This window comes from Tiliqua scincoides, chromosome 4 (genome assembly GCF_035046505.1).
Source record: "Tiliqua scincoides isolate rTilSci1 chromosome 4, rTilSci1.hap2, whole genome shotgun sequence".
Classification (NCBI taxonomy): domain Eukaryota; kingdom Metazoa; phylum Chordata; class Lepidosauria; order Squamata; family Scincidae; genus Tiliqua; species Tiliqua scincoides.
In genome coordinates, this window is record NC_089824.1 from 222,522,040 (window position 1) to 222,535,257 (window position 13,218).

Sequence of the window (13,218 nt, forward strand, 5' to 3'; positions counted from 1 at the left end):
GATACAGTTCAGCTTGTAAAGCACCAGTCTCATGGTGGGGGGAGGGAGCTTCCTTGCCCTCTGCTTAGCAGAGGTTCCTGGAGAAAGGGGCAGACAACAACCATTCTTAGGTTGGTGAACAAGCTCAGCTGGAAATTGCAAACACTGACATACAGCATCTCTGGTCAAGAACTGAAGACCTGGCACAGAATGCTAGTGTTTTCCTGACCCATCCCTCCCCCAGGCACATCTTCCAGTGCCCTTTTAGGTCCCCTCTGTACCTCCCTCCTCTGGTGAGTGGGGGGGGGGGTTACAGAAAGAGTTCTGTCTGGTTGCTGGGCCCCGTGGGACTCCCTGGAGAGCACAAGGACAGAGTCTCACCGCTCGGTAGGTCTTCTTCTGCCCAGCATGCTTGGGTGCTTTGCCAGGCTCCGCCGAGCTCTCCACATGCATCGAGTAGATGATGTCAAAGAAATCTTCCACCACAGCGACACGCTTGAGAGCGATGCCTTCGGGCTCCGACAGACCATCTGCCCCCTACAACAGTGCAGGCAAGTCAAGTTAGACTCAGGAATGGGCGACAGGGTGAAGAAAAGGGCTGCAGGATCATCTGAGTGAAGAGGGCAGTTGGGAGGGTGGGAGGAAAGGGGAAAACACAACATCCCAGTTTGCTGCCCGCAAGGAGAAGGGGGAGGAGGAGCTTCATAGCAGGGTGAAGAGTGTGATGCTCTGTTGCTGCTGCTGTTGCCACCAAGAACCAAAGAAGCCAAAGGGGAGAGCCAGAGACAGAACCAGCTAAGAAATCTCAACCTTTTCAACAGACTGGAGATATTTTCTGGGTTGCAATCCCCGCCCTTGCCAGTTGCGCAGCAGAGTAGAGCTGTCACCCTACCAAACAAATTTTTAGTTGTTAGAACACCTGCCTTTTAATCAATGTAAATAAAACTGCACATTATCAAAATCTCAAGATCACCTTTTTGAGATATGTGAAGTGTAACATTATGAACACCTAACAAACATCTACCATTCACTGTTAGAAGATAAAAGTTGTCTAGAATACATTATTTTTCCCTTCCCTACTACAGTAGCACACCAGAACCAAAACTATGTCCCTTACCAATTAAAGTGACATCAGCCTCCTCTGATTAATCAAATAAAGCTTTAGCTCAGCATTTTCCCAAACTGTGTGTCAGGAACCACTGGTGGGTCGCGACGCAATGTGTGGTGGGTTGCAACCTGATGCTCACTGTCACACCACAAAACACTGCGGCAACCACCCGAGGCCACTTCCTGATCGTGCCAGACCCGCAACCCACTCCACTGCCCTGTGTGGGCCCCAGAATGCCTTGCAGAAGCTACTGGAAGCGACTTCCAATTTGCATTCACAAGTTCTGGTTTGCTTCTGCAAAGTATTCTGGAGTCCACAGAGGCCAATGGAGAGGGTTGACGGCACGGCACGACACAACAAAAATGCAGTCTCCAGTGGCTCCCAGTAATGTTTTGTGGAGTGACAGTGAGCACTGGGTCATGACTCAGTATTGAAGACGAGGTGGGTTGTGATGGCACAAAGTTTGGGAACCACTGCTTTAGCGGATTAATCTAAAAACTTAGTAAGTCTGCAATCCTGAACACACTTACCTGGGAGAAAGCCCCACTGAGTATAAAGGGGCTTAATTCTGGGTAGACATGCATAGGATCGGGCTCTAAATCACTTATTTAAATGTCTTATGCAAATAAATGGAGCACTAAACTATGGGCACCATGCTGCAATTTTTCTTTTGCACTTACCACTCTGCATGAAGCCCACTCAGGCCCACAGCTGGAAACACAGTAGTGACTGGAGAGTGGGAGGAGAAATTAAAGTACTGTACAAAAGCTAGGTGTTATTAAGCCAAGCGCCCACCACCGTTTTCTAAAGCGTTTGCACTCCTTGGTCAGAACTGTGAAAGGCAGAAGGCGGTTCTCAAAATTCATGAAAAGGGCCTGGGCGACTCCTTCCACTGCTGCAGCCCCCCTGACCCCATTGCCTAGCCTGTCATTTGAACCAGCAAAACATCAGCACGCTTCCCTGTGGCTGATGTGTCCAGTGGTGTTCTTATGGTGCCTACACACTGTACTGACTTGCAAACAAGGCCCAGACACGTCAGCAAAGGAAGGAGTGCTCTAGGCAGCTAAATCCATGAGCACACACACAGATCCAAACCAACAAGCAGGACACATTTTCACCTTCAGGATCAGTTTCCTGAAGGAACGGAACGGAGTCCCCCTCCTCCCAGGCTCTGACCTTTCCCAGATTTCACACACTCTCTCTCCATCTCTTTTTCAGACACACAGTCAAGCAGCAGCAGTGCTGCTACGACTGGAGCACAAGGACAGGCTGCTCTAAGCCAGCCACATGGTGGCAGGAGGCGAATGCTGCTGCAGAGCCTCTTGTCTGGCTGGCACAAGGGGGGCTGGCTCATCTTGGCAAGGTCCCCCCCACTCAGTACTTGTACTCCACCCATAGCACCTGGACCAGGAAAGCCGATGGAAAATTGCTGCCTCGGGTGCAGGCCGGGCTTGGGCCAGGCCTGCCTTGAACTGCGTGTCTGCACTTCCTCTCTGTCTCTCCCTCTTTTGCCTTTTCTGTTCCTCTGTAGTGATCACTCTGCAAAGAACAATGCATTGCTTCTACCAAACAAAAGCAACCCTTATTGGCTCCATCTCTTGTGGAATAAATATATCACGAGACTGAACAGAACAATGTAGACCGATCAGTGCAGCAACACCTCAAAGAACACGGGATACATTCCCAGAAAGTCACCTGCTGCATGAAACCATGCTCAAGGTGCCTTGTTCCCATAGGATAGAATGGCTGCCAATAGCACCAGGACAAAGCGCTGTACTGAATCATCTCTGAAAGAAGCAGCATTGCGGAGGGCATGACTGTACCTAAAAACAAAGCCGCCCATAGGATCTTATCTTGTGGTCTCCCCAACCCCAACAGTCCAGATTTGGATAGTAAAACCCAATCTTAATCAGGCCTTGCACAGCCAGAACACCTGTTCTGGCAATATTCGGCCCTTTATGGCTGTTGCAAAAGGTGACAAGCCATTTGGCACAGGCTGGCAGCTGCTAGAAGCAGCAAGTGGCCGGGTCCATGCGCAAGTAGACCTGGAGATGCCAGCTGGCATCAGTAAGTTGAGGAGGTGGGAGGGAGCCAGGGAGGAGGAGGAACGGGGTAAAGAGGGGGGCAGAACTGGGCTGGGAAGGAGTGGCATCGGTGCAGTGGCACATGATGATAACCTAACCCACTGCCCAGCCTCAATTCCCTTACCTGGGTCGCTGCGGACTCCTGCCAGTTATAGAACTGGCACAGGTCAGCGTAGACTAATGGGCCAGTGCGTGAACAATTGTTCCCTTACCCCAAGAAGGCCTCCAGAGGCTGAAACTTCCCTGTGGGAGTCAGTGGGTGGCACATTTATGCCCCAACTTGTTTAACTGGTGACAGCTCTAATATACTGGATTCAGAGAGAAAGAAATGCCTTACCACTATGTAAGAGATACATAGGTATCTCACAGAGACGTAGAAATGTAGAGATAAATTTGTAAGAACATAAGAACATAAGAACAGCCCCACTGGATCAGGCCATAGGCCCATCTAGTCCAGCTTCCTGTATCTCACAGCGGCCCACCAAATGCCCCAGGGAGCACACCAGATAACAAGAGACCTCATCCTGGTGCTCTCCCCTACATCTGGCATTCTGACTTAACCCATTCCTAAAATCAGGAGGTTGCGCATACTCATCATGGCTTGTACCCCATAACGGATTTTTCCTCCAGAAACTCGTCCAATCCCCTTTTAAAGGCGTCTAGGCTAGACGCCAGCACCACATCCTGTGGCAAGGAGTTCCACAGACCGACCACGCGCTGAGTAAAGAAATATTTTCTTTTGTCTGTCCTAACCCGCCCAACACTCAATTTTAGTGGATGTCCCCTGGTTCTGGTATTATGTGAGAGTGTAAATAGCATCTCCCTATCCACTCTGTCCATCCCCTGCATAATTTTGTATGTCTCAATCATGTCCCCCCTCAAGCGTCTCTTTTCTAGGCTGAAGAGGCCCAAACGCCGTAGCCTTTCCTCATAAGGAAGGTGCCCCAGCCCCGTAATCATCTTAGTCGCTCTCTTTTGCACCTTTTCCATTTCCACTATGTCTTTTTTGAGATGCGGCGACCAGAACTGGACACAATACTCCAGGTGTGGCCTTACCATAGATTTGTACAACGGCATTATAATACTAACCGTTTTGTTCTCAATACCCTTCCTAATGATCCCAAGCATAGAATTGGCCTTCTTCACTGCTGCCGCACATTGGGTGGACACTTTCATCGACCTGTCCACCACCACCCCAAGATCTCTCTCCTGATCTGTCACAGACAGCTCAGAACCCATCAGCCTATATCTAAAGTTTTGATTTTTTGCCCCAATGTGCATGACTTTACACTTACCGACATTGAAGCGCATCTGCCATTTTGCTGCCCATTCTGCCAGTCTGGAGAGATCCTTCTGGAGCTCCTCACAATCACTTCTGGTCTTTACCACTCGGAAAAGTTTGGTGTCGTCTGCAAACTTAGCCACTTCACTGCTCAACCCTGTCTCCAGGTCATTTATGAAGAGGTTGAAAAGCACCGGTCCCAGGACAGATCCTTGGGGCACACCGCTTTTCACCTCTCTCCATTGTGATTAAGAACACAATCCTATGTGAAGTTCTGCGCAAGCCCCACTAAAGTGGAACTTCAGTGCACCTGGGGCACCTTCCTTATGAGGAAAGGCAACGGCGTTTGGGCCTCTTCAGCCTAGAAAAGAGACGCCTGAGGGGGGACATGATTGAGACGTACAAAATTATGCATGCAAAGGGTAAAGTGGATAGAGAGATGCTCTTTACACTCTCACATAACACCAGAACCAGGGGACATCCACTAAAATTGAGTGTTGGGCGGGTTAGGACAGACAAAAGAAAATATTTCTTTACTCAGCGTGTGGTTGGTCTGTGGAACTCCTTGCCACAGGATGAGGTGATGGCATCTGGCCTGGATGCCTTTAAAATTTCTGGAGGAAAAATCCATTACGGGTTACAAGCCATGATGTGTATGTGCAACCTCCTGACTTTAGAAATGGGCTATGTCAGAATGCCAGATGCAGGGGAGGGCACCAGGATGAGGTCCCTTGTTATCTGGTGTGCTCCCCGGGGCATTTGGTGGGCCACTGTGAGATACAGGAAGCTGGACTAGATGGGCCTATGGCCTGATCCAGTGGGGCTGTTCTTATGTTCTTAAGTGAGATCCACAACCCAATTTGCCAACCAGCTTTATCTCCCACAGCGAACGACCAAGGCAATTTAACTATTGCCTCACCTATTCAGAATTACTGATCTAGCCCAATCTCCTGCATTTTTCAAGATTCCCTCCACATACATTAAACCTTGCACACGTTTGCTACTCTCCTTAAAGAGCAACAGCGGAAATTCCACAACTGGTCTGAGTAACCTCTCCTCTGATAGCCCAACTATGCTTCCCCATTTCCAGTTACTACTTCTTTGCTACGCTCGGGGGTAGCCAGCTGTTTTATTGCCCCACTCCCAAGCAACCTGACACCCAGGCAAGAAAAGTTTTTCCTGGCGTGGAAATGGGTGGTGGAAAAAGTGTCACCTGTTAAATTTCTATGTGTCAGGCTGCTGCTAAGGCCACAGCACACATTTGGGGCAAGTGTCTTTTTTTTTTAAAGGTGCCTCCCCTAGCTACAATCTGAACCCATTAATCTTGCCTTCAGTTCACCCTGCTAAACAGCTGCTCTCCCTCCTCTTCATTGCAGCCTTTCACATGCTTTAAATCCTCGATCACATAGCTCTTTTCACTTTCTTTCTAAGCTAAACATACTCTTCAGTTTACTGCCTCCTCCTCCTCCAAACACAGCGATCAAAGAAAATTTCAGCTGAGGCCCACCACAATCCTTGCACTCAATACTTTTCTTAAAATAACCAGAAATGTCATGTGCTAAGGCCAAAGCTTCCTGTATTTTCCCACCCAAGTTTGACTATCCCTTATTCTGATGATTTTCAAACAGTGTGCCGCAGCACATTGGTGTGCCACAAAAGTCCTGCAGGTGTGCTGTGGGAGTGTGCAGCATGGAGTTGGAAACTGCTGAAAAACTTTTAGGGGTTCTACAGTTCTGTTTCTAGGGCAATTGTCTGTAGTTACAAACTATCTGTCCCTCTTTCTGTCCCCACAGAGCTGGAGGAGGAAAAGGGACAGTCCATCTGTTTCTCCAGACAGTTGCCCTAGAAACAGAGCTCCAGAGCCAGAAGAGTCTTCTGGAAGCCAGAAGTGACATCACAAGAGGTGAAGACCAGGGAGCAGCAGTTCTGGAACTTTTAGCACTGGGACCCACTTTACAGAATGAAAATTTGTCAGGGCCCACTGGAAGTGATGTCATGACCGGAAGTGACATTATCAAGCAGGAAAATTTTTAACAATCGTAGGCTGCAATCCTACCCACACTTACGCAGGAGTAAGTCTTATTTACTGTCACTGTTAAAAGCATATACATAGTGACCTGTTAAAAGTAAAGAGCTGTAATATTTCCCCAGATGCGGTCACATACCATGGTAGCATCAAGTCTATTAAAAATAAAATATTGGAATGAATGGGGACCCACCTGAAAATGGCTTGCAACCCACCTAGTGGGTCCCAACCCACAGTTTGAGAAACACTGCCATAGAGAAGACTATAGAGGTCAGTATGCCATGAGAAGAAAAATGCTGAAAACTGCAGCTTTATTCGCAGCTCTACATCTCTGCATCCTATTGGCTCACCTCAAAAAATTGAACGTAGTATATAGGAACATCAGGGGCTGTCCACACAGGCACAAGAAACTTCTCAAACACAAATACATGCGAATTCAGACTTGTTCAGCACATCAGTCGTTGGTACCAACTACTGTTCTGGGGAGGACTGCACGACAGGAGATCTGAGCACAGCCCTTGAGCCTCAACCAGAACTGTGTGTGGCACAGAGTGCTGGGTTGGCTGGAGGGGGAAGCGGTTTTCTCCGCAGCTTTTGGCCCTGGCTGGGGGAGGGAAGTCACTTTGCATGTCTCCCCTCTGCAGCAGCAGCAGCAGCAGCAGGGTGTGGGAGGACGCTTCCTTTCCACAGCTCCCCTCGGCCAGTTGTGAGACTACTCCCCTTTGGCAGAGCCACAGAAGATGTGAAATTTAAAAAGCAACTTTTTTTGCAAGATAGTGAAGAAGGGGAAACTGGCATCCCTTTAAAGCATAAGAACATAAGAAGAGCCCCACTGGATCAGGCCATAGGCCCATCTAGTCCAGCTTCCTGTATCTCACAGCGGCCCACCAAATGCCCCAGGGAGCACACCAGATAACAAGAGACCTGCAAGGCTTCCTGGGAATTGTAGTTAAGAACATAAGAACAGCCCCACTGGATCAGGCCATAGGCCCATCTAGTCCAGCTTCCTGTATCTCACAGCGGCCCACCAAATGCCCCAGGGAGCACACCAGATCACAAGAGACCTGCAAGGCCTCCTGGGAATTGTAGTTAAGAACATAAGAACAGTCCCACTGGATCCGGCCATAGGCCCATCTAGTCCAGCTTCCTGTATCTCACAGCGGCCCACCAAATGCCCCAGGGAGCACACCAGATAACAAGAGACCTCATCCTGGCTAGATGAAGCAGGCTAGATGTGAGGGGCAGTGGAGTGCCTCTGCAGTGCCCCCTGGATGCCTCTGAACAGAGGAGAGCTACATCTTCATCCAATTCCCCTGTCACATGTTTGACTCAAACCAGGGAGCCCAGCCACACACCATCCTTTCTTTCTCCCTAGAATCCTCTCTGTGCTGACCCACAAGGCCTGACATCCCAGGCGCACAGGCAGAGAACCCAGCAAGTCACCACAGCCATGGCAGCCTCACTCACTCCACAACTCCCTTCCCCCACCCACATGGAGGTGCCCACTCTTCTTACACACTGGCCCCCTGCTCCACTACAGGAATATGCAGTGGGTGGGGAGGAATATGCAGTGGGTGGGGAGGAATATGCACTCTGTGCGTGCGTTATGTGTGCTTGCGCACCTCACATGGCAGCGATGCTTTTCAAAGGACTCTGGTGGGGAGGCTCTGCCTCACCTGCCTCCCCACCCACCACACATCCCTGCTCCACTGGGGTTCCCAAGGGTTGGTACAGGATAAACCTCGGAGTCAGTTTCCACACACAGGCTGTGGCAGCCATTTTGAACCTGAGCCACCTGACTCCAGACTTGCTGGACAAGAACATGGCATGAAGATCAACTTTAGGTCTAGTGCTTCTCATTGGTAAACGTGGGTCTAGACTGTACCACTTCAGACTCCAGATATACAGAAAAATCCCACTACACATCCAGAGACCTTTTCCCCTGACATAAGCTTTTTGAATACAAGGGAACCATTTGTAAAGTGCAGGGGTCTCCAAACCCTGGCCCGGGGGCCAGAGGCAGCCCACGGCAAGCCTCTATCTGGCCCACAGCCATCCTCTGGTCCTCCGAGAGCCTCTGGCCCACTTGACCAAAATCCCTATCCTTAGAAGGGATACCAGTGAATCTGGCTTTAACGTCTCATTTCTATACATGTCCTCAGTCTTGCCATATCTCTACCCAACCTCTTAATCTCCGTCTTCTCACATTTTCCCTCCAACCACCCTAGATTGACAGCCATTTTTAATTTGGCCTCCATTTAATTGTGAAGAACCAGTGTGGTTTTTTACCCACAGCATTAAATTTGGCTTGTGGAGACCTGACTTCTCAATAGGTGATCTTGAGCCAGCCTCTCCCTCGCTCTCTCAGCCCACACCTCACTGGCTTGTTGTGAGGATAAGAACAGGGCAATTCAATGTAGGCTGTCCTAAGGGTGGGATGCAAATTTGATCAATATAAATATGGCAAATAGCAGGGTCTGGATTTAATTAAATAGTAGTCTGTAATAGCAAATTGTCAGCATAGGAAGAGGGACACACAATTTGTTACTAATATTCTAAATTTACATTATTAAATGTTGAATAAAGGGTGAAATCCTAACCAACTGTCCAGCACTGACTTAGTCACGATGTAGCCCCAAGTTAAGGTAACAAACATGCCCTTACCTTGAGGAGGTCCCCTTGATTGCCTCCCCATTGCAGGATGCAGTGCACGCCACATTGATACAGCTATGTCTGTGCTGGAAAGTTGGTTAGGATTGCACCCATAAACACACAACACGCTTTCTGCACTTCTGTCTTTGGAAAACACCAAAATCCGTGAATAAATAAAACCATTTTCTCCCACCTCTAGTAGTAATGATAACCCTCTTCCTCCACTGACAATTTGTTACTACAGACAGTTGCTCTATAAACAGAATCGTAAAACCTGGAAGAATTCTTCAGTAATTTTCATACTGAGCTCCAAACTCCCGCAGCACACCTGCGGATCTTTTACAGCACACCGGCTTTAAAAGTGTACTAGGTAGGCGATACAGGTGGTACTGTGTCAGCGGATGAAGCCAGTCATTATCCATCCCCCCATTATATAATAATTAAAAACCAAATAAAAGGGTTTTTTTTTAAGATTTCAGGATTTTTTAGTTTTGTTTTACAAAAATGAGAAGTGCAGAAAGTTGTGTCATTATTTCGTTATCACTGTTTCCTCCTACCTCTAGTTACTTCAGTTGGCCTAGAAATATAGCTACAGAACCTAGAAGAGTCTCCTGGAAGCAGTATCACAAAAGGCAAAGACCAGAGAGGACTATAGAGGTCAGTGAGTCATTGGAAGAAAAATGTTAAAAACTGCTGCCTTTAACAAATGGTTCAGCAAGTTTAATGGGTGTGTTTTACTGTCTATTGTAGTTACGTTCTTTGCTCTGTTGTCTTGTGTGCTCCCTGGGGCATTTGGTGGGCCACTGTGAGATACAGGAAGCTGGTCTAGATGGTCCTTTGGCTTGATCCAGCGGGGCTCTTCTCACATTCTTATTCTTTTATTATGGGGTGATTGCTGCTGGTTGTTTTTAACTATGTTTAACAGTTTATGAAGTGCTTTTATATAATTTTATATGCTTTTTCAAGCCAGTCTGGGTGTCCATCTGGGAGAAAACTAGGGTAAAAATTGGGTAAGTACAAACACGAGCTTGCTATACGCCAAGACTCAGAAATTATATGAGAACATTCTTTTTTCCCTAAAAAAGTACTTTTGACTCTGAGATGTAGAACAGCAAATGCAAATCTACTTCTCTCTCAGTCCTTCTGAAAGGTCTGTCTCCTTCAAGCTGCAAAATCCCTTGCAAAATACCAGCTACTTTTTACCTGGCGTTTCAATCAGAAAAGGGAACCTGTTAGAAGAGCACTTCTGCTCTTCTAAAAGTGGCAGCTATGCCACAGTGTCACTGCTAGGACATGCCTGCCAGAAAGTCATCACAGAAAACCGGGAAGCTGTCCTGACATCATGCCTCATCATTCTTGAGGAACAATGTAATGTGTGTTGTGAGAAAGGAGACAAAACACCTGGCCAGCCCCCTCATTGTGGCAGGCCAGCCTCCAGAGCCAGCCCTGCTCTGCCTCTGATGGGTGTGATTTCCTCACCTGAGCATCAGAAATCTCCCATTTCTCCCCCTCCTGCTCTAAAACATGAAGGCAAAATAGTAATATTATTTATATTAATAAATGTAATATTTAAATATATTAAATATATCTGTAATACTGAGCTGGAATCCCTAGCATGTATGCACTGCTGAAACAGAGACGCCTGTGTTGGCTCGGTCATGTCGTGAGAATGGATGATGGCCGGATCCCAAAGGATCTCCTCTATGGAGAACTCATGCAAGGAAACCGCCCTACAGGTAGACCACAGCTGCGATACAAGGACATCTGCAAGAGGGATCTGAAGGCCTTAGGAGTGGACCTCAACAGGTGGGAAACCCTGGCCTCTGAGCGGCCCGCTTGGAGGCAGGCTGTGCAGCATGGCCTTTCCCAGTTTGAAGAGACACTTGGCCAACAGTCTGAGGCAAAGAGGCAAAGAAGGAAGGCCCATAGCCAGGGAGACAGACCAGGGACAGACTGCACTTGCTCCCGGTGTGGGATTGTCACTCCCGAATTGGCCTTTTCAGCCACACTAGACGCTGTTCCAGAACCACCATTCAGAGCGCGATACCATAGCCTTTCAAGACTGAAGGTTGCCAACTGTAATATTAAAATATACAGACAAGATGTATAGCCATAGCGTATCTTATCTGGGAAACGTGGCCGTAACCTCCCACAGGGGAAACCCTCAAGATCATTTTGTGTAGACTAGTTATCCCTAAATGGACTTTTAACTGCTCTGGTTTACAAAAAGCAACAAAGGATGGATTCCCCCCCCCCCCTTTCCAAGCAATCTACATGGGCCAAGTTGGGATTCTGTGCTGAGGATGGAAACTGAGGGACAAACAGTTACTGCAGATGAAGGAATGAAAGGGTACAAGGACATTTAATAAAGCTCTACTTATAGGACACGCTTCTTTGGAATTTTAGGCATTTTCATTGTTGACAGCATATGACTGTTTCATGTTGCATAATGCAAACTGCTTTGAACTTTTTTTTAGAAAAACTGGCACATAAATGCCTTAAAATGAAAGGTACCATGTTTTGTGCATAGCATTAAGGCTCCATAAACCCTTTCTCCTTCAGATAGCTCCCTTACAAAGATCCGCCAGTCTCCTCCCCTTTAAGGTCTTATGTTCTTTGCCCACCTCTACCCCACAAGGTGCTGCCCCCACCAACACGGTTGGTATTCTCTTTGCGTTATTTGGTATCGAGACGTGTCACCATTTTGCCCTTCCTGTTCCCTTTCTCCTATCTCACCCCACACACTTATGGAACTGCTGTCTTTTTCCCCATCCTCCCTGCCCCACTCACCAAAGGCCCCTCCTTCTCCCACAGCACTCCTCTTTAGATCCTCCCCCCTCCCAGTGCAAGAGAACAAGACTCACCACACAATCCCATGCATAGCTACTCAGAAGTGTCCCATTACAGTTATTCCCAAGAGTGCCTAGGACTGCGGCCTCAGCTCAGTCCTTCAGGGATGTGACCAGCGCCTTCGTGCCCTCCTGTGTTCAGTTCTCCAGGCCAAACATACCGAGTCCTCTCAAACTTTCATCATCACAGGACATTTCCACAATCCTGCCCCTTTCTACCTGACCCGTGCTTGTTCACTTTTTCCAGAGAGGAAGCTCCTCCACCTGCTGGGGTCCCCTAAGCTGCTGTTATGCTGTCCCTGAGTGATCCCATTTGATCCCAACCTGGATTGCACTATGCCCAAAATGGAACTTCTCTTTTCGCTGTTCATCCACTGACAATGTCACCTTCCACCCCACAGAACCAGCGCAAAGTCTTGGCTTCTCTCCCCGTTGCTCCCCACATTCAGTCTCTCGCCAAGCCAGCTATGCACAATATTCCAAGAATTCAGCACTTCTTCTGTCCCCTCAGCAAGAACTCTTGCTCACACTCTGGTCCCCTCTCACCTTGACTCCCCTTGATGGTCTTCCACGGGCTCTTGTTCCCCTCATCACCACCCAACACTCTCCTGCTGTGGACACTCACTGCGTCACGACGCCCCTTTTCCAATCCCTTTGCTGACTCCCTGTCGGCATGCACCACCGGCTCCAGGTCTTGCCTCCCAAAGCCCACATGGGAGAATTAGGACAGACAAAAGAAAATATTTCTTTATTCAGCACGTGGTTGGTCTGTGGAACCCCCTGCCACAGGATGTGGTGATGGCATCTGGCCTGGATGCCTTTAAAAGGGGACTGGACAAATTTCTGGAGGAAAAATCCATCACAGATTACAAGCCATGATGTGTATGTGCAACCTCCTGATTTTAGAAGTGGGTTACCTCAGAATGCCAGATGCAGGGGAGGGCACTGGGAGGCAGCTTGTGTCTGTTGCCTTGTGTGCTCCCTGGGGCATTTGGTGGGCCTCTGTGAGATACAGGAAGCTGGACTAGATGGGCCTATGGCTTGATCCAGCAGGGCTGTTCTTATGTTTTTATGGTCTCGTCCCTCCCTACTTCTCAGCACTCACAGCCCACCGCAGTTCATGATCTTTGCTCTTTCTGCTCCAGCCTCAATCACCGGAAGGTCTCCTGCTCCCCTCTTGCCTGATGCCCCCCTTCCTCCCTTGCTGCCCCTCATGCTTGGAACTGCTTCCCTGAATA

The 13,218-nt window shown here is 48.4% G+C and overlaps 1 protein-coding gene across 1 annotated transcript in view; it reads right to left on the bottom strand.

The window, feature by feature from the left end:
* The window catches only part of NOL4L (nucleolar protein 4 like), a 138,729-nt gene that overhangs the window by 84,639 nt on the left and 40,872 nt on the right, over positions 1-13,218 (bottom strand). The window contains exon 2 of the mRNA XM_066625519.1: positions 361-516. Coding sequence (XP_066481616.1) covers positions 361-516 — 156 coding nt within the window. The remainder of the gene's footprint in view (positions 1-360; positions 517-13,218) is intronic.